The sequence below is a fragment of the Cupressus sempervirens genome, chromosome 9 (genome assembly GCF_028749045.1).
Source record: "Cupressus sempervirens isolate cs-2001-9-10 chromosome 9, ASM2874904v1, whole genome shotgun sequence".
In the NCBI taxonomy this organism is placed as follows: domain Eukaryota; kingdom Viridiplantae; phylum Streptophyta; class Pinopsida; order Cupressales; family Cupressaceae; genus Cupressus; species Cupressus sempervirens.
The window spans coordinates 124,406,162-124,429,023 of NC_143126.1; the positions used below are offsets into that span (position 1 = coordinate 124,406,162).

Here is a 22,862-nt window from a genome sequence, read left to right on the forward strand (position 1 = left end):
ACTCTAAACCCAACATGATTCTCGGTTTGTAAACGTCTCTTGGCTACCAATTGTGCATCTATGAAATAATGTGTAGCCCCAATGTCAATGAGTGAGATCACTTTTTGCCTTCTAGACAGTACCCCTAAACTTAAATGTGATTGCCTTCTGAGCCTTCGTTAATCGTGCCAATGACTTCTCATCCTTTGGAATGTTGCTCTCCTCTTTAGTGCTACCCTCGTTTGAATCAGAGTGTTGATCCTCCCTTTTTGACTATGAATCCTTTGCTAAGAAATACTCCATTTGATTTTCCTTAGCCTTGAGACGACACTTATGAGATAAGTCCCAAGGTTCTCTGCAATGAAAACAAAGCTTCTTCCTCCTCAACTCATTCAGGGTGTCATTATCCAACTTATTATTCCTTTTTGGCTGAGCATCCTGGTGAAAATGTTTTTAGTCCTTATCCTTATCCTTCTTCATATGTGAATCCCTAGGCTGAAATTTGCTTCTAAAAAAAGAAGGTGTTAAGTCTTGAGCCTTCTTAGTAGCCTCTTGTAATGTAGTTGGGTCATGCCCCTTGACCCAACCCCTCAAGGGATTTGAGAGTCCATCCATAAATAGTACTACTAATATCCTCTTTGAAATATCTATAACTAACACAACTAATCTCTGAAATTCACTAATGTATGTCTCAACTCATCCCCACTACTTGAGTAGTGCTAACTCTTTAAATTGTAGCTTAGGATCTTTGGTATCAAATCTTTCTCTGAGTCTCTCAGTGAACTTCTCATAAGTTGTGATTTGACTATGCCCGATGGTTACCATGCCATGGTGCCACCACTCATGCGTTGGACCATCCAAATGAATAGCTGCATACTTGATAGCCTCCTCCTTAGGCATCAGATTTAGCTGGAAGTATGTATTTACCTTTTGCACCCAAGCTCGTGCAGTCATCTTCCCTAAAGCATCATAATAAGGTAAAGAAAGTTTTCCAACTTTCTTCCTCAGCTCAAAGTTTTGATTCCTCCCTCCTGCTCTAGGCATGTGTCTCATCCTTATGTCCTTGTAATCTTTGAGGGAAATATCTGCTTGAAACGCTGATCTTGTAAGTAGGTAATCTGCAGTTCGTTTATTGGTTTAACTAGATCTCTGGGTGGGAAGGTGGGTAGAAGAGGTCTTGAGCTCGCTGTCTGAGCTGGGCACGCAACATGTCTAAAGTTATCAGCCTCATTCCCGTTGTTGCCATGTCCGTTATTATTACCATTAATGTTATTCTTAGGACCATTGTTGTTACCTCGGTCTCCATTATTATCATTGCCGCCATTTCCATTGTTTGCATCACTTGGATTAATATTGACGCCCAACTATCTAGCCATAAGCTGCAACATCATAATCATTCGCCTATTCTGGTCTTGTTGCATATGCTGCCCCTCCTCCAACGTACCCAATAATTGTCTGAACATTACCTCCTCCTGATCTATACCGACATTCCTTCCTCTGCCTAGGCCTATATTCCTATCATCTCGGTGACCCATATCGCTGTCTTGTTCAAATAATATCTCCTCTATGTCTATATGACTGGATTCTATGTCCACTTGCATAGATAAACTAGACTGCTTGGTTTGTGAGCCTGAATCTTTGTTGTCTTGCTCTGGTATTGTGGAAGTTAATGATCTTTGTCGCATGCTCGAACATACATTCTAAACCTTTTTTATTTCTGATTTTAGTGTTTTGACATTTCGTTAAACACTTTTTCCCTTTATCCGGCTGTTACAAATTCCCTGTAAGACTTCCACAGGATGGCAGGACTTAAAGCTCTGATACCATTGTAATGGACACCCCTAAATTCCCCAAAAATTAAATCAACTGCTAAAAGGAATTATGTCAAACAGTTTGCATCTAAGTTCTTATTTCTCTGTTTAATGTTTAAACCCTTTATAACTTCGGAAATCAAACGTTTATTTGTTTGTTGTGTTTTGTGCATGGAATAGGAATCATACAATATAAACAATAAAGAAACTAGAATAATATGCAAAGTGGACAATGAACTGCTGCTGATAAAATGTTATTTTCAGAATTTAATTAAATCAAATACATGGCATTTTATCAACTCACTAATTTCTCCAATATCATTGGTATAATACTCCAGCCCATGCTTTCAAACTTGTTGCTACAGTGGCGTGAATAGTGCTGCATGAACAGTTTTGCAATAGTACTTTCTCTTCCAAACAGTCCACTACCTTCATAAAATCATTCCCTCAAAGCGGCATAAGCGTTAGACAAATAGTGACAAAGATATGAGCAAAATATCAAATCCGCCTGTAGCTGGAAATGCAACCAAAATGCGTGATAGCGAAGCTGATAGCAATGGATTTCAAAGGCAAAACCCCAAGGGAATGACGTCTAGAATGTCATACGAGAGGATAGACGTCCTCTAACGCCAAGATCAGGTCTGCAACTCACACATCCATTTTCTTCTCATATTCCACTTGCCAAGCAAGGGCCACAAGCTCTCCTTTTTATTTCTACTTCATAGGGTTGATCCACTTTTCACAAGCAATGTGGGATAAAGTGTTCCAAAATAAAATAAAAATAAAATAACACCTTACGTCTCCCTTGGGCTTCCCTTTTCGAACACACAACCTAGCATGAATAATAATAAAGTAATACTTTATTATTTTCACATTTAATTTAAATGTTACTTTAATAAACTTCACGCATTAAAATAAAATAGTAATTGGGCTTGGAATAATATGAGTGATAGCTCATCGGAAAGCTCTCATCGAGGAGCATCAAACCCAATCACTAATTCTGACATCGCTCATGCCTTGTTGACTTACTAAAAATAGGAAGTTTTCCCAACACCATGTAAATCAACTCCGTTTTGGCCCGAACTGGAAATGACTAGACAATAACATCTCAAGATCCCATTGACCTCTTCGTTAGCCTCCGAGACCACGCAGAAATAGGCTAACAGTCACACAACTGGACAACTGTTAAAGTGGGGACATTACAAGAAGGAACACCGACTTTATAATAAATTGACTCTCCAAACACACAGATTTGAAAATGCAATTTCTTTGTTTTCCATAATGAAGTTTGCATTGAGGGGATTATAAAAACATTTAGAGATTGTAAACATTAGAGGACATAAATAAATACACAAACTGATTTATTCCTCAAACCAAAAAAAATTGAACACAGGGGCTCAATATCCATGTATAGTGAAACAAAATAATAATCCAGAAAACTGTCCCCTTGTTACAATTAGAAACTTAGAATTTTCTCCTCGTTGTAGCCAACATGCAAAAAGAACCCCCGAGTTCTTCTGAAAGGTTTTGCAATAAAAATGGCCACGGTGAATGAGTGTTCAGTTTTATAACCGAGTCTTGAAATTCTTTTTATATTCTTCCCTTTACACATAGATAAAAGCCAGACCTTTATGGAAAGGTTCATTAAGTATCGTCGGGGTGAAATCATTCCTCTTTTCCACATCTATTTCTATCCTTTTTTCCTTTGTAAGTAATTCTTTAAAAGAGAATAATTTCTCTTTAATTGTTGGTCTCAAAATGATATAAAACGTTTTAAAATAATGCTTTGTATTGCCACACATAAATGAGTGAAAACTTTTAATTTTCCATGCATCCTGTAATGTCTCCTATTTGCACTATAGGTTTCGGGACTAATTGCTTTTGAATTCAGTTATAAGAGAGTATAATTCAATTGGAAAATGGTTTTATATAATTGAATATATTACAATTGCAATGGGATTGTCAATGTGTAAGATGGATCCAACTATACATATAATGTCCAGCTGCTTCGATCTTAAATATATTTGAAACTGATAATTTCTGATTTAAGAGGCCAGTATGATGGTATTATCGTTATTTATATAGGTACTCATAAATTCTCAATTTGATACTTATTGACAATCTGATTATTTGCTTGCATCTGTATATAGGTTTCTAGCCTGCAACTGCCATTATGACTCTTTTGTTTATATAATCTTAATCACTTATAGTTGTTCCTGATATGGTGATAGAAAAATATTATTAGCCTTCATGCTGTTGCTTATAATGATGAAGATGTAACTGCTGTTCTGAATATCTGATCATACTTTGTAAGTATGCAACGATGATAGTGTTGTCCTAATTGTTAGATTTAATTGTATACAATTGAATTTGCCAAATAAGGCTGTCAGGCCAATGAGGAATCAAAATATAGATTAGTAGATGGAAAATAATGAACTGATGCCTAGTGTAGCAAGTGTTATCTGCAATCTATTCTGTTATATGTCTCTTATAATGTTTCTCAGCCTGTGGCCTTTGATTTGATGGCAAGAAATGTTGGTTATAAGTTATAACCTAACAGCTCTGGTATAATTTCATTAATACATGCTTTTCCCAGGAGCATTTCAACTGATTGTCAAAAATCTGGAAGGAGAGTTTGAGATATGAGATCATGTAGCACCCAAAATACAAAAATTATATCTCTTCACTCATGCTCATTGTGATACGGAGCTACCAGGAATTGCAAACTCTAATTTATGTCAACTGGAGTGTTATTACCGACTGTAGATCATATCCAGTGTGTTGCTGATTGGTTAGTGGTTGACTTATTGTTATTCAAGTGGAGGTTGTTTCTAGGAATGTCGTCCCAGGGTGAAGTCTCAACTGTATGTATCGAAGCTGATGTTATTTACTGGAGTATGTTTGTGTCCACGGTAATCCTTTATTCCACTCTTTCCCTTATCACTGCTCCAGCTGTATTCCTTATTATGTGTGTGCAGGTAAGAGAGACAATATTCGATGTCTGACCTGGATGTTAATCTGTATTCTTCTCTCTGCTCGGTCTGCAGTCAAAGATGATGATTCAGAATGATTGTGTTAGTGCTGACATGTTTATTCTTTTCCCAGTCTGTATTGCCCAATGTCCCTCCTGTCTGATGGATCTTCTGTGTACTCAGTCTTCCTTCCTTCTAACACTATAGTGGATATTTTCTTTAACTCTGTCTTCGTCCCTATGTTCATCCTCCTGTTGTTTCCTCCTATTTCCTCCTCTTGTTCTTGGGTTGACTGTGCAAAGCCGTCCACACTGTCCGACTGGGTGTGGCTGATATTATCTTCCCTTAATCTCTGTATTCACTGGTGATTCATATGCTACCTCTAATTTGGAACATATCTGCTATCTATGGCACTAGGATAATTGTCCTCTGAATTCCTTATATTGCTTTCATATTCTGATCATCCTCCCTTTTGTTAAAAATGTCCATCGTATCCTCTAACTCCTTTAGCAAACAGCTCCACTGTACTGACTGTGCTGCGAATGTATGACTTGGATTTTCTCAGTCACCACATATATATATATTGATCTGTATGTATTTTCCATAATGTTACGATTGTCTATTATGAAGAAGAATGATTCTAAAATTCCATCACATTATATATATATATATATATATATATATATATATGTATAGATCTGTATGTATTTTCCATAATGTTACGATTGTCTATTATGAAGAACAATGATTCTAAAATTCCATCACATTAAGCTGGTCAGTGTAATGTTATTCTAAATGTAAAGCTTCTGTAATTTATTCAAGCACAAATTTAATTCCCTTTTCATGACATTTGTATATGGTTATCTTCCTAGCAAAAAGATATCTCTTTGATACTTTTGTATTTCCTTATATATCCTCTCCATTGAAAGGTCGTGTCTTTAGGTATTTAACTGACTCAATGTTATTTTATTTTTCAATGATAAATTTTATTATTATTTATTTATACCAAATTTTATTAATGCCCACATTTAATAATAATAGATGATAATAATGGCTAATGAATATATTTAATAATAAATTACATTATAATTTATTGTCATTTATTATATTTATTTAGTTTATTAGTACTAATTTAAACTTTATCTATTTTTAGAATCATATTATATTTAATTATTAATTATTATTAATTGTTTGTATGATAATTACTATTTGGTATCTGATTTGTATTTTAATATTATGGTATAGTTTTAAATTCATTTTGGGAGGGGATATTACACATTGACTTTTTAAGTATTTCACCACGGTAACCGGGAATCCTAGGGCCATAAATTTTTGTGAGTAGTTATGATATTTAAAATTACAAGTGGATTTTTAACAAATTCTGAACAACTCACCAATTGAGGGCACTTCCTTTGTAAATTGGTCCTGCCAATCAAATTGCTGCATTGAGAAAATACTAAAATAATTCATCGTATGCGCTTGTGTGATCATGAAATTAAATCTGGGAATGTTTGAGGCCAAAATATTAGGTGGGTTGTCCTTAGATTTAAATAATCTGCAACTTTATTTTGGTCACATTTTTGAATTGGAAGATGTATGTAGAATTTGACTGTCACATTGAACCCGTTGAACTTGCTAAACATGTAGAACCTGTTAAAGCTCTTACACTTCAAGTTCAAAATTACATAAATTTCCCAAAATCATTTTCCTCCATTAATGAATTTTATGTTTTCATTCTTGTGCACATTGAACCGATTGAAACATTTGAACTTGTTGAACTGATTTAACATGTTGAACTAGTTTGATGTGTTCAAAAGTTCAAGGTGTTCAAGAGGTTCAACATGTTCAGAGTTTGGTGCAAGGATAAGTGACAAAGGCAAAAGACGAATAAGAGGGATGAATAAGAGTTCTAAGGCAAGAAGAAGACCACAAGGAACCAAACAAGTTGAATTTGGATATTTTGAGACCAATAATGGCCTTTCACAATGATGTAACTGATGTAATGATTCAAAGTCCTAAGGGACCTGATAAGGATGCTAGGACCAAATCTCATGTAACATGGCAATATAATGTCAAAAAGGGTCAAATGGGAGATTAAGTATTTAAACAATGTAATAAGATCATCTAATGATCATTTCCAAAGTCTTAGGTCCTTAGGAGTTCATTTTATTAGAGTTTGAAATTCAAATATTCAAATCCTAACAAGTAGTTCTATTTTGGAGGGAAACCTTGTTTGAGGGTCCTAATGCATTTTTAATCACTTGAAACCAATTGGAATTGGATGGGATAGGTGTTTAAAATCCTATATAGCCTAGTCAAGGCATGAGGAGACCAGTAGAACAACAGAGAAGTATCGTATGTACGGATTGTGACAAGTAAAAAACAATAAAACTTCATATTTTCTGCAAATATTGCAACTTTATGTATGATTGGTCATTGGTATTGAAGATCTCAGACCCACGGATGATTTAGGAGTAAGTTTCAAGCATATCGATTTAGTGGTGCATGAATTAGGACTTCAATTTGTTACATTACTTTATTTCTTACTGATAGACCATATCAACTACCTTTTCTTTTAGTAGTTCGAGTTTTTCTATGACGTGAAGGGCCATTCTATGGATGCATACTCTGTTTCTCATAAAATGGACCATTAATCACATTGTATTATGATCTACTAACAAAATCTTGCAGTAACAAGACAGATTGAAGGTGTACATCAAGAAATTGATGCTGAAACCTTGAGGAAATGGGTACCATGGCTATAGCAGGAGTTTGGCCTTCATGAAGCATTGTTTTTATGATGGAAAACAATTGCATATGTTGAGTACAAGGTGGAATGACAAGTTGTATGTGTTGGAAGTGAGTTTTGGTTGGGAAAGTAGAAAGCCCTAGTTATAGAGGGTAATTAGTGAGAGTTTGGTCATTTGGGGTCTTATAGAGTGGGCTAGCCAAATAGGCCACAAAATCTTTACTTTTGCAACCATTGGAGACATTGTCCAGGGTTTGAGGAAGTTTGGTGAAGATTTGAGGGTAGATGCTTTGTAAACTTGGGCTAGTTTGGGCCTAAAATTAGTGACAATCAAGTATGGCGCTATTGCTCCAAAACATGTATATTTGATTCTGAGATATGTTGTAGAGAAGCCAAATGGGTGTCCGAATCCGCCATTAAATTATCAAGTGTTTTGGATTTTTATTGAGAAAAGGGCATTGAATAGGCTGTGGAGGTTTAATTGGGACTAATATGTTAATACAGGGCAGTTTGTAGAAGTTGAAGTAAGGGATGTCTTGGGTGTGTGAAATCTAGTAAATCAAGTTGAAGCAATTTGGTTAAGACCCTAAGAAGGCTTGGTTGTGGTCTTGGGTAAGCACTTGAGTCCATTTGGTCAAAGTGAGTATTAAACGAAAGGTTGAACCTTGTGGGTTATTGGCATATTGTAGAGTCTAATTGATCAAGTTGTTGTAAGATTGATAGACCTCTACATCAGAGTCAAAAATAAACATTTAATACACAAGCAAAGGGTCTTGACTCCAATTTGGTTGAAGCAAAGTTAGCAAATTTGGAGTTTGAATAATTGGGGTTAGGATAACAATATTATAGTACTTGTTTGTTTTTCTGAGGGAGGAAGTTAGGTGGGGTGAATTCATCCGAACTATGTTTTTGTTTGTGCCAAGTTGACACAAGCCTAGGTTAAGTCATAGCTTGGGTAGAATCTATGGAGAAGCTAGGCTCTACCTAAGGCAAATTTTGCAAACCCAAGAAAAAACTTTAGTGAAAATGTTATTGGTTCTTCCCTATGCAACCTCAGGCCCTAGCTCAATTTGAACTTGGTTTTGGTTGTTTGTCTAGTCCTTTGTTGGTTTAACTATAGTCCTTCCCTTAGCCCTTTGGTTTGGCTTGTACCAACCTAGGTGAGTTTAAGCCAAATTTAATCTCCGTATGTGTCCATTGCGAATTTGGATATTTTAAATTTTTTTTCAACTTTTTATCCTAAGGTAACCATCTATGGTAGTGTTAAAAAAATTGTCAAAACTATGGCATCAATGAATAATCACCGGGTTACTATTTTAGAAAGAAAATGGAAAGCCTAACATAAATCATAACCATCACATGTTCAATTCTCAGTCTCCATTGTTATCAAATCTATAACAATGCAAGAATCATGTTTATTACTGTTACTGATAGTCGATTGTGTTTGTAGGAGTATCAAATGATTGGCTTCATTGCTCTTTCAAGTGTGTACTGGTAGTGATTTGTAGATAATAGTGACCAAGGGGTTATAAACATGTTAAAACCTTAAGGCGAATTCATTGCTTCAGATTAGCTTAAGCCTTATCTATATTTTTGACACACCTCAAGGCTCTATTAACTCAAAAAGTAGTCTTAATATGCATAAACCTAAAGAGTTTGTGATACAACACCAAACAAAGACAATGTACAAGGAAGCCTTCATGAGAAGCATTGCAAACATCAAGATAGTGGTATCAAAAGAGAGATCATAGTGTTCTATGAAGACTATCCATATGTATCATAGTGCTCTATGAAGAGCCATCGATATGATGGTCATCAAGTTATCTATGAAATGTCATTCATAGTCTGTAGAGCTCATAATGACAATTTATCGTCATGTCATGTAAACCCAAGTCAAACGACCTATAGGAAGATAGTCATGCAATATGGATGCAATCATGATATTATTGATGACCTATATTATATTTGATCAATTATCAAGGGTGGGTGATCGTTGACCCTTGACATTATTATTTTTTAACTTCAAAGTTTAATATGTATTATGAGATTTGAGTTTAACATATATTTGAATATTAGTACGGTGGTTTGTTTTGCTATGTTGTTTGACTACCAATATGTTGGTGTATTTTGTACTTGATTACTGCTGCTAATAGGTATATATTTCTGATTTTTATATTTTTTGTATCGATGAACCAAACCCTAAAAATATTTTGACCAAACCCACATATTGAACTATCAAACTCTAACCCAAAAGGGTAAATTAGAATTTGGTAACATGAATTTGAGCCATCCTTTGTTCTCTTCCCTTGCCTTCTCTCTTTCTATATACACACAAACACAAACAAACACAAACAAACATAGACACACACAAGTAGAGAGAGATGCTGAAAATCCCTGAATGAACAAACTGCTGAACCTGAGCTCCATACAAGAACCTAAACCTGACAGAAATTTATCCCAAAATCATTAAAGTGCCTGGATACATGATGATGTATTCCCTGCCCCAAAACCCGGTGTTCCCATTCCCTAGTCATTTTGGGGACAAAGGGATGTCGAGGGGATGTTCCCCTGCCATCCCCAGTACCTGTTCAACCCTCTGAAATGCTAGGAAATGTCCCTAGCCATTTGGGGATGGTTAGCTGTCCCAAAAATGACTTGGGGATATCTAGGGGACGGCTAGCCCTCCCAAACAGCAGGGGACATTACCTGACATTAAAATTTTTTTAATTTTATTTTATGGCTTATTTAATTCTATACCTCCATTTGAGAATCAAAGCAATTTATTCAAATTTCAAAAGTGTAAGAAAAAAAATATGGGACTCAAGACAGTATTATAATTTAAATGTACGAGAATCAAATATAGTCATCAAAGCACCCAGTGAAGTTACATCTGTTTGGTTTTTTAAAGTCATGCCAAGTCGGATTCTCAATACTATGCTTGAAAGGTTCCATTCATAAGTTTTAAAATTAAAAAGATGCACTATTGTATTTCTTTGAAAGATTGTATTTTATATGCTTTGTAAATGTTTACCATTTGGCCTGACCATAGTTGCTATCATTAGATTATCCAGTTCTCCCAAAGGAGGATACTGGCTCAAATTATTTTGAGCCTTTGGATATTAATAGCCAAAACATGGCTTAGATTCACAGAGCGTCATGTTTAGTTGTTTAAGACTTCCAGGCACATGTTCAAGACTTCTGGATATTAATAGACCATGTTATTTATTTTTATTTTTGAGACTAATGTTATAATGCTTTATTGAAATTTTTTACACTGTTATACTGCTGGTCTCAAGATTTATTTACATATTGATATTGTTATTATCAGTTATTCTCTCTCTCTCTCTCTCTCTCTCTCTCTCTCTCTCTCTCTCTTTCTTTCTCTCTCTCTCTCTCTGTGTATACAATTTAATATATTTGAAAAATTCATGTATACACACATACACACACACACACACACACACACACTGCCGTACCCTCCCATCACCTAAAAATGGACTTCTAGGAAACATCCCAGGAATGCATCCCCTTCTGTGCCCTCATCTCCATCCCTGAAACATTGTGGAGCATGGCTAAATAGCAACTCTTAAATCTGCACCATAATTTAGTTTGTTATGCAGACATGGGAAGATACATGCACTTAGTCAATGGTTGCATGCTATCTGTTCTTGAGATGATTTCCAAGCAGCGAATGGTTGCATTCTAAGATACCGAGTACACCCTTTAGGCATCTTGCACCTGTATTGGGTATGTGTGGGTATGTACTTGGGCATACCCAAGTATACTTGAAGGTGCCAAGCTCCAACAAGTAACAAATAAAGTCATTTTGTGACCTTTTTCTTTACTACCAAAAATGCTAAAATGCCCCTCAAAAGCATTATTTCGCCCAATATCTCTTCACTCTCTTTAATCACTTTCTATAAAATAATTCTCTCATCTAATACCTTATGCAGCTTATAATGTTGCTGCCTCTCAAACCCATTAGGGTTTCCACTACTAGACCCCAACTAGTTAGTGGGATCTCTTGTTGCTTAAGAAATTTGATTACAATGAGGGGGTCTAGGAGGGGGAACCAGGATCAATAATTTCAAGAACTAAAATTGTTACAATTCAATGCCAATTGATAAGGATGAATACTAAATTTTAACTATCAATTGGCATTTAAAATATCTTTATCACTACCATTTTGGCATTTTGGCATTTGGCATAGATGAAGGATGAAGTATCATACTATTAAATGTATTAAGGTTTAAATTCTTAATTTTTTTTTTGTATATCTATACACTTACCCAAATCCATTTACCCAAGAGCAAAAGAAACATTACCTGTATCCACCAGCCCAGTTCTCATACCCATACCCGTGCCTGTACACGTATTGGCATTTTAGAAACACATTTTGGCTAGATTTGGGTTGATTTCTAAGTACTGAATGGTTGCATTCAGGCAGGGTTTAGCTCAATATGTAGACAAGGAATGATGCATGTACTAAGTCAATGGTTGCATGCTATTAGGAGTTGGGTTTGAGTTTCAAGCAGTGGATGGTTGTATTCTGGCTGGATCTGGTTTGATAGTCTAGTAGTGAATGATTGCATTCTGGCAGCATTTGGGTTGATTTCCAGTTAATTTTGGTTGTGTCCAAGTTTAAGATATCCCACAAGAGTTCTGCACTAGCAGGATACAACCAAATTATCTTTATTGATTTTCTTTTTATATGAGCATTATTAAAGCATTTTGCTGCCCAATGATTAAAAGTAAAAGCAAGTTCAACTATGGTAGGCTAATCATGCCAGCTGCAAATTCACCTTCTAAGGTTAAAAAAGTAATATTAATTGGCTTGGAGCAAAATGATAAATTTTTATGACTACTTCATTTGTTCTTGAAACTGTTTATTCACAAGGAAAACATATTTAAAATAGTTCTTTTAATTTTACAAATGTGGTACAATAGTGAATGGTCACTAAAAATGAGCTTGGAGAATGCAATAGCTAAGTTTGTTGGAGACTTTGTTCATCCAAGTGGCACCAACAGATGTTGAGAAGAAACATGACCAACTATTATGTGGGTTCTAGGGAGATATGTGCTAACTGATTAGGTTCCTAAAAGATCCACAATATTTGATGTCCGTTGACTCTTTAAGTTGTATTGCTTACCTTTTTCCTCCAGCATTCTCCAGTCCATGCTTGAAATGTATGTTAAGACTTTATCCCTTAAGGTTCCTCGACTTGGAGTTAACATTCGAGGGTTTTGGGCTTGGCCTTTTTCCTAGATGTTATCTAGGGTTTATTCTTTTACTGAAGCATCTTATAACTAAAATGCAAACACCCTACAATGTTTGGGGTAGCCCTAGAGGAAGCGGCACAATAGTCTATCGATAATACTGGAGCCATGGGTTCTTGGCTCTCAAGAGCATGATAGTCATAAGGAAAATTGAAACTATCAAATGGTGTCCCTCACCCACTCTTAACAGGTCCTTCATATTCCTTTAATACAGAACTTCATATTAACAGTGTTGTGAAAAAAGACATTATCGTTATTCATTCATCAAAATATGTCTTGACCGTAAATATTTATCTAGGCTGTTCTTGTATCTTTTATATGCTATCTTGCTTTTATTTCATTATTAAGGGTGCTTATCATAATCATGTTTTTCAAATTATTTGACAGACAGGAGTCACAGCAGCTGATATTGAAATTGCGGATTGGCTGCGGAAGGGACATTCAAATAAAAGAATAATTCTTGCAGTGAATAAGTGTGAGTCCCCACGTAAAGGGTTAATGCAAGCAGCAGACTTTTGGTCGATTGGGTATGTTGTTTCTGTTTCAGTTTTTTGTTTTCAATTGAATGTTTTGATATGTTTGCAGGCACCATTATGAGTTTATAAAGTAAGTTCGATCTTGTTAGTGTTTTTCATAGGAGAAATATTTCACACAAAACTATGCCTCATACCACACAAGAAATATCCAGTTTATTGAGAATTTCTCATCAAGTTTGTTTACCATAGCCTGATGTCCTCAATGATTGAATTTAAGGATGTATGTCCTCCCAGAATCTTTGTCTTACAGAAAGTATCAATGGGTGATTGTTGCCTACCTTTGTGAAAGAAACTGGAATCATATTTGTAGAAAAATGGAAGGCAGGCCAATACTATTGAGAAGCAGATCTGTAGAGATCGGAATTGATGCCATGAAAAGCTTGATGAGCTTTGTTTGTCATTGATGATCCCAAAGAAACTGGCATCAGGCTCCATCTATAAATGTTGTAAGAAAGGCAATCGTAAAAATTAATGGAACTTTAAAGGCAATCATAAAAATTAATGGAACTTTGTACATCTATACAACGTTGACTGATAAGATAATAATTGAACTTGAGGGTACTGCACCATTCCATTTTCTATACAGGAATAATGATACAGCTTTTGAAGTATATTTCTGGTTTAGCAGTAGTAAAGGCCTTGTCATGAAGCAGTGGACAATAGGATTCATCCAGATACAAGATTCCTCAACTAATGCACCTGTATGGGTGTGTAGTGAAGAATTGTGGAACCATGCAGCCTGTAGAGCAATTGGAGGCCATCTAGGAGATTCTGTCTATGACTAAGAACGGACAATTGTCAGGAAGATTACCAAATGTGGTTGTGTTAAATAGACCACAAGAAGACATTGCCAGAGAGGCTCAAGCTGATTGATGACTCATTTTTGGAATTGTCATGTGATTGAGAAATCATCCATTCTTTTGTGAAAGTTAAGAATATTGTTCTGAACCTGGTAGGGGTATTATATCATCCTTAGCATCCTACGAAAAAAACCAGGGGTTGGGATTTTGGCATATACAAGACTGTAAACCTACTAGTTTAAAGCATAAATGTTTCATCTTAACCCAACCATGATATGGTAAGAAGAAACTATATACAGCAGGAACAGTCTGTTAGAATATTTGTCTTCGATGTCAACAGTGTCAAGTAGAGAATTAGAAAAGCTGATAAAATGAAGAAGTTAAATGAGATCTGCAGAAACTCTAGTCTGATTGAATGCATATGTGGTTGACATTTAAGAACAGATACATGGAGATATATCTGGTTGATGAAGATATTTCTTGATTGTTCTCTGGATGATTTAGAACAGTAACAGACAATTAATATTCTCTTTGCATTTTCATACTAGTCATCTTGTTGCAGATTTGATCTGCATATTAAAAGTTCAAACTGCATATCTGTCTATTTGAATAGAGTTATGTTGTATTTGGATTCATCATTATGTTGGGATAGATTTAATGATCAATCATTATGTTCAGACGAATCTGCATACTAATATTCAGTTCATTCCTTAAAAGTTATGACCTGCACAATGTATATTAAGTCTTTTATATATGAGTTGGGATGGTTCAGTGAAGAAGGCCACCCAATTCTGTCCTACAATTTTGCCCTTCTTCCCACAAAAGAATAACAAATGTGTGGCTTAACAAAGTTTTTCTTATAAAATGATGGCTTCTGGTCTGGCAGATTTAAAACACTGACAAACACGACAAAGGCAATAATAATTACATAATTATATTCACTATTTCAACTCGTTGACTGATTTTCTGGCCTGTACATCAGTTACAGTGATCTGATGGTTGTCCCTGTAGTCGGTAATTATTATGTAGCCGACATGTAGCCGACGAGTAGAATTAATTATATCCGAATAGGCACAATGGTTGAGTCACCCCTTCGGAAAGGTATATGTACACTGTCCAAAATGGACTTTAAACATCATGGGAAGCACTATGTAATCTCTTCGGCATATATGCAAATAATAAAAGGAATACTGCTGTGTTACATGTTCTTGTCTATTGTTTGTATGCATTAAACTATTTACCTCATATGGTAAACATTTGGTGCCGTTGCCCCATGGACTTGGAATGAAGGCAGAGGAATGAAGACTAATGCCGAATCAGCTGAACAAAAATAAGAATAAGTTAAAGGAAAAAGATGAAATATGCACTGCACAAGGGAATTTAATTTTAGCGCAATAGGTTGAGCACAGATGGAGGTTTTAGCAGATTGCCGATGGACACTGAAGCATCGAGGAATTGTTGGAAGAGACTCAATAGTGGCTGGATTTGGTGGAAGAAACAAGGGAGGAATTTCTTAACCTGTATACGCTGAGGGAAGAGAATCTAGACGAAAGGGAATTAACTTGCACGACTCGGAGTGCCAAGGGAGCACGAGTGTGGAGTGAATTCTTCGTTTGTGATACACTTCCGGAATGGAAAACTTCACTTAACGAAGATCCTTTTTCACCAAATAATAGGGTTGTGGGAAATAAGACGACTTTTCGAAACAGTGCGGGTGTTCAGAACGTGGCTGCACAGAACAACGCGGGTGTGCAGAATAGTGCGGGTATGCAGAACCTCAAACTTGAATAGTAATGGTTGGAGCAAAGGAAAAATTGCCAAAGTTTGATGGTGATGGAATGGTCAATCCAATTAGACATTGTAAGACATGCGAAACAATTTGGACAGCGAATGGCGTAACCGACACGTATGAATGGGTTCGATAATTTCCAGCAACCCTAAGGGGTGTAGCAATTGATTGGTTTGCCGATGCGGATCCCCAAAAATTAACTTCCTGTGCTGCAATTAAAAAAAAGTTTATCACCGAGTTTCAATTGCTGTGAGACGACAATGAGATCGTAGTACAAATCTACACCACAGAGCAAGGGAAAAATGAAACAGTCCGTGTATATGCTAGAAAAGTAAAAGATTTAATAAATAAAATGGAAAGTAAGTCGACAAATGGGCTGAAAAAGAGATGGTTCATTGAAGGACTATGCCCGGAGTTAAGGAAGAAAATGAAGATTGTGCTGCCATCATCATACACCGAAGTGTACAATCGGGCGATGGACTTAGAGATTGAACAAAAAATGAAAAACAAGAAGAAAAGTAGCCCATCTGACTCAGATGATGCATCTTCGGAAGAAGATAGTAGTGGTGATGAAAATGATAGTAAGAAGGTCCGAGCTCCCTAGAAGGATATGATTAGAATGATGAAGAAATTTAAGAATATGCAGAAAGAGATGAAGGGAAATGAGCTATGGTGAACAGATTGCAAGACAGAAGGTCACACGAAAGGATCCTGCCCAAAAAACCAATTCTGTGACATCTGTCAAATTATGGGACATTCAACAAAAGAATGCCCCTTCAATATGAAAACAAGAGGGCATCAACAAGTGCTCTTGACACAGGAGGCTTCCGCATTAGGAGGGAGCAGAAACACAAGCAATGATGGTGCCGCTTTAGGTGGGTACAAAAATAATAGAAGAGGGCAAAACAATAATACCAACAATAATAATGGCGGCCGTAGTCGAATTCAATACGATGTGAATGGTTGCCCGATGGTTCAATGCCAAGCATGCAATTTGTGGAGCCACTTTGCACAAAACTATACATCAACAAACACACCAAAGTTGTTATGTAGATGGTGCGGTCTTGGAGATCATGAAGATGCGAAGTGCCTGAAATTAGGAGTGAATTTGATTTGCATCGGCGCGGACGATGAATAAGTCTTGGCAATTACTCGTAAACAAGAAAATTGTACCTCGACGCGATAGAAGAAAAGAAGAGATTGGAAGAAACGTGGGTAGAAATTGAGAAAGCAACACAGGCAGAAAAAGCACAAATAAAGGATACTGCGGGTATCTCTGTAAAAATAAATGATCTGTTGTGCATAATGCCTCAACTTCGATCGACACTCACAAACATCGCTTTAGCTACTAAATTACTAGGAGAAGATGAAAGGGAGAAGGAAAGTGGAGCAAGTGCAGCGGACCCAATGTTGCTAGTGCTCACATCCGGATGACATCCGGTGGTCGTAGAGATGGGTATATTAGGAACGGTCCTCTTAGACACAATTTTGGAGGGAGGTTCTAGGATAAACGTCCTACCAGAAGATACCTCGAAGAAGTTAGGACAACTGACGTTGTGGCCACCTACGTTCCAATTACTAATGGTGGACCAACATGACATTAAACCTCTCAGGATCCTGATGGCACAACCAATGACTATTGGAACACAGCGGTTCCTACTCGACTTCGTCGTCATCCCGCTGAAGAGGAGAGGATATGACGCCATTTTGGGCCGAGGATGGCTTGTACAAGCAAGGCTTAAGCATGAATGGAAGAAGAATACCCTATAAATTGAGCACAGATGCAGAAGATTCATAATTGACCTGCGCACACAAATGGTAGGTGAGGAGGCAACGTCGTCGAATTTCAAAGGCGAAGGTGGAGGGGATGATGAGGGGAAGAAGAGAATGGAACCTGATGAAGAGGAAGTATTGAGATTGGAAGAAGGGTCGAATGAGGATGATCTAGATTTGGTGAACAGACTATTTCACTAGCAGATGGAGGATTACGAATTTTTCCTAACCTGCAACATGTTGGGCATCGAAGAAGAAAAAGGAAGAAACGAGTTCCCGGAGGAATATAGTGAACTAAAGGAAGGAGAAGCACAGGTGGATGAAAAACCAACCCATACATTCAGTGAAGATAAGCTAATAAAATATGAAGAGGCCACAGTACAAACCATGACCCTCGAAGATGATATTGTACCAAAAAACATACTGGTGGGAGAAGAGAGAGCTTTGACCCATGCGGAGAAGAGAAGAATACACCGTGCGGTTGAAAATTTGTAGGAAGAGAGCTGGAGGTGCACCATATGGCAAACACAGGGCAAGGGAAAAATACCATACATACTGGAGGCTCTGTACAGACAAGGAGCTACCACCTTACGACCTTCTAGAAGCAGGCAAGGAAGTATTGTACGACCTAGACAAAGCAATTGTACGGATTTAGTAAAGGACCATACGTACCGACTAGGGTACCGTATAGACAGGAGTACAACATCACCGTATGATACATGAACAAAACCGTACAGATATAGAGGGGGATACACATTGCCAGACAACATCGTACGGTCAAACAAGGTAACCGTATGGATGACCAAAACAGGCTACTGTATGGACACACATGCACTGTCTATGAAGGAGAAAGCACTGTACAGAAGATAAACATAGGGCCGTACGGATATATAAAAGCATGATTGGGAGGAAGAAAGTACCATACGTTGTACGGAGGAGCAATTAAAACAACAAAAAGACATGGAAGTGGCCATATGAAAAAATTCCGTATGACCATATGGCTCAAGGAAAGAAAACATCAACATTATCAACATAAATGAAAGTGAAAAGTACAAAAGCCATATGGCCAACAAAGAGAAGTTTGGATTGTACGCCAAGGAGTTGAAAGAAGTGGCTATATGGCCCTTGCAGGATCGGTGGGAGAATGAAGGAGGCATGGCCATACGATTAGTTAGAGGGTTGCAAAAGACAGAATGACCATTATTAAAACGGGGGTAGAGGTGACTGATAGAAGGGGATAGAAAGTGTTGCTTAAAAAAAAAAAAGGGCGACAAATAAAAAAATGTTCAGAATGAATAACGCATGATACCCAAGGGAAGGAAAAGACAGGTAATAAAATATAAGCAGTTGCCAGAAAGAGTTTGGGATTGGAAGAAAATCACAAAAATGGTGTATTCCATGGAATTTTATGTGGCCCGCTGTGGGCGTTGCCCTTAGACTCCTAGTTGCTTCAGTTATTAGTCGTGGGAAGTATGACCAGTTGATGAGACCTGGAGCTGCTGTAGGCATGGAGTGTCTGTGTACCAGAGGTGGAGAGAACAACAGAGCAAGCCTTTCGAGAGGGGTGATATGCTTTGAGGCACTCGGAGTAGGTGTTGGACGTGAGGCTGTCTTGGTGGATGCATAGAGAGCTCGGGAGGAGCTGATCATCCAGTTAAAGGCAGTACTGTGACACTTGGCTCAGTGTACCCAAGAGTTGGAAGTAGAGAAAGCGACACGAGTGGCTATCAAGGTCAGGTTGACTAAGGAAACGATATTGTGTTAGCAAAGGCTGCAGATGCGACGTATTTTGGAGACCAGTTTGATGCAGGCACAGAATGAATGTGAAAGTGGTGTGACGGAAACATATCTATCTTGTTATAGTTAATCAATTAATGTATCCCGTTTTGTTAATCTGCCTTGGATATTTTGTAATTGTTGTTCGGAGAGGACTTTACTTTTTTGTAATTGTCGTCTATAAAGTGTTCTAAATCCAGTCTCCCATGAGAGTGGACCTATAGTTAGAGGCGATATGGTCGAACAATGAGGTTGTCGAGGTCCCTGCATTGCCAGAGGTAGGAGATCAGAATACAGCGACATCAAAGAAAGTAGAAAGGAGGGTACGGACGAAGGGTACCATACCAATAGCGGAGGAAAAGGATAAGGATATCCATTCATACCTCACTGACATCACAGAGAAAAGTAAGCTCCTGGCAGAGTTAGTGCTCACAGAAAGACGACGGATAGAGGTTGGGCAAGAAGCTCGGGAGGCTGCGGAAAAGGCTCGAGAGGAGATGGCCAACCGACTTGTTACTCAGCAGATGGCATGGGAAACAAAGCGGACGACATTATTAGCACAACTCGAGGAGGCGGTATGAGGAAAGCAGGAGGCAGAACAATCGCTTGCAACAACACTACAGGAGAAGGAATCAACAAAGAAAGCACATGACTAGAAAGAAGCTGAATGCGAAGAGGTCACGATGATGCTGAAGGAGGTAGTGGAAGAGAATTCACAGATCAGAGCTGATTTAGAGGTCCGGACGAAACAAGTGTATTAGCTACGATGAAGCCGGTCTACAGAGTCAGAGACACATCCTTTGGATTAGTATCTATGCATTAATGTAATTAGTTGTTATTTTTGAGTTTTGTGGCATTGTCATCCAGAGACGACTTTTCTTTTTTGGGGGATGATGTCGGTAAAATCTATATTGTAGTTGACGGGTAGAATAGTATATGAATGGGTGCGTGACGGTTGACTCACCCCTTCGGAAAGGTATATGTACACCTTTGGGATGGATTTTGTAATCATCATTGTAATGAATCATATCAAATATTGTAGTATCCTCTGCATACATGCGAATAATAAAAGGAATACTTCTGTGTTACATGTTCCTATCTATTGTCTGAATGTATTAATAAACTGTTTATCCTATACGGTAAACAGTCCTAGTCACAATGATACCTCTTTTCATGAATTTAATTTGTCAAAGTTCTCAGAATTCAAGCGTAGTTAAATCTTCAAGAACCAGACAAGTTTTGGGAGCCAATGCATTATTTCCTGACTGTTTCTTTCAAATTTTAGTCACATAGAAGAACACTCAAATAAATCAGTTGCTAATTAACAGGGGTAGGAGCATATTATTAGATAGTTCACCACTTAAACACTCTCATTAACTGAAAACCCAATTTTCTCGACTTACTTTCCAGCTTGCACTGAACTCCTTTACATGGAGTAGTGCATCTATAAGGACTGCACAAAGCCTTCTGGTGAGATTTTGGTTCCAGTATGATTCTAGTGACCATCTTCAGACTTGCAATCAGGCATAGAAAAACCCAGAAGTGAACAGCAATTAGCAATAGCTCCTGATATGATTGTCGACACACAGTTTCTTGATTAACATGTGTAATCATAGTATGCAAACTCGGACTCAGAGAGTACTCAGGAAGCACAAAATTTTCAACTCGGCAAAAACTCTTCATATACTCCACAAAAGCTTGGGAAAAACTCGACAACTCGCTAAGTACTAAAATTTAAAATCTCTTAAAGAAACACATTCTTTGTAGAATTCAATTACAAATTTGTCTTAGATTATAAATTGACATCTCAATAGAGAAAACACGTAGTTTTATAGCAGTAACATCATGTGAAAAATGCATCTTATCTAGAGTTTTCCTTGCATCGACATTTTTACCTATGTTTTTTTACATCTATAAATATGCGAGAGTTAAACTTGAGAGTACTCGCCCAGCCAAAAAAAATGAGAGTACTCAGCAACTCTGAGAGTACTCGCAGAGTTTGCAAACTATGCGTGTAATAGTATTTGCTAGAGCTATACAACAATCTCAAGTACTAATCCGAGTAAATCATCCCCTTACTCTAGTCAATTAGCCATATGTATTCTGTTTTGGTTAATCTCCACACTATGCAGTAGCTCTCAGTTTGCACATGGGTTGGTTCTGTCTGTTTCAGAGGAAAAATAAGAAATATTCTCCACACCTTGTGCAGCACCCTTCTCCTGCTCAATGAATTTCAGAGAATTCCGTTAACAAGACCACATGCAACTTGTCCATAATGGACCACAATGCCCAGGCTTGCACACGACTAGCAATACATAAGCACACAACCTGTAACGAAGAACGATGAAGCTTATAATAATTTTGCACCGGGAACATACACCATCTTGACCCATGAATTGTCACAGGAAACATATACAGCAACGTTTGTAACTTTGTTACCATTCATATCCAGCCAATACTTATCCTTATGTTGTCTCTGGAAACAACGGTTGAAGCTTTGAGCATATCCCAGTATTTTCGATAAGTTTCGTATGGGCAATGGAATAATTAGTTACTTGTTCAGAAAACTCCGAAAACATTTCACTGTGATTCTCATCAGATTTCACTGTCTTATTAACCAATTCACAGTTCAATAAGCTCGACACCAAATATTCAGGTATCCCTTGGCCTGTGCCAACCAGAGGAAGAGACCACGACAAGGTTTCTTTTTACACGAACTGTAAGACTAAATAATGGTTCTCAGAAATATTGAAATACCCAGAATGCGTTCTTTTCAGTGTTGATTTTCAGTCTAAGATATTAAATGGCATCTGTTTTTTTCTTTTTCAAAAATGTATATTTTCTCCACCAGAGTCCTGATAGAGGAAAGGAAGATCATGTTTATGCAAAGACAACTGGACTGGTTGAAAATTCACGGCAGACAGATATAATTAAGAAAGTCTCATTTATCTTCAAATGGAATAAGTGCCACAATAAGAGAGAATCTATGCTCACAGCTATACTCCAAAAATTAAACATTCGGAATATAATATCTTCATTTCTCAAATAAGAAACTGAAGTCAAATCTCATCATTTCTGAAAAGAACTTAATATTTGACTAACTTGTCTGCAATGGAGACTTCACAGTTTTTCCTAGCTGTGAACTTTGTTGTGAATTTAAATATTCGGAATATAATACCTTCATTTCTCAAATAGGAAAACTGAAGTCAAATATTATCGTTTCTGAAAAGAACTCAACATCTTACTAATTTGTCTGCAATGGAGACTTCACAATTTTGCCCAGCTGTGAACTCCATCGCGAATGCACTCATTTGGAAAAGCTGGGTTTTCATCCAACCCATTCTATCAATCTCCTGAAGGTTTCTGTCCTCAGAGATCTGCTAGAACTGAAAGTCTGCAG

General features: G+C 37.2%; 1 protein-coding gene across 5 annotated transcripts in view; it reads left to right on the forward strand.

The window, feature by feature from the left end:
• LOC149537842 (uncharacterized) overlaps positions 1 to 22,862 on the forward strand; it is a 310,563-nt gene that overhangs the window by 144,713 nt on the left and 142,988 nt on the right. For all 5 annotated transcript variants that reach the window (XR_016355921.1, XM_089799242.1, XM_089799243.1 and 2 more), the window contains exon 5: positions 13,176 to 13,315. Coding sequence is in view for 4 of the 5 variants with exons in the window: in XM_089799242.1 (XP_089655368.1) it covers positions 13,176 to 13,315 (140 nt within the window). In the remaining variant the exon portion in view is untranslated. The remainder of the gene's footprint in view (positions 1 to 13,175; positions 13,316 to 22,862) is intronic.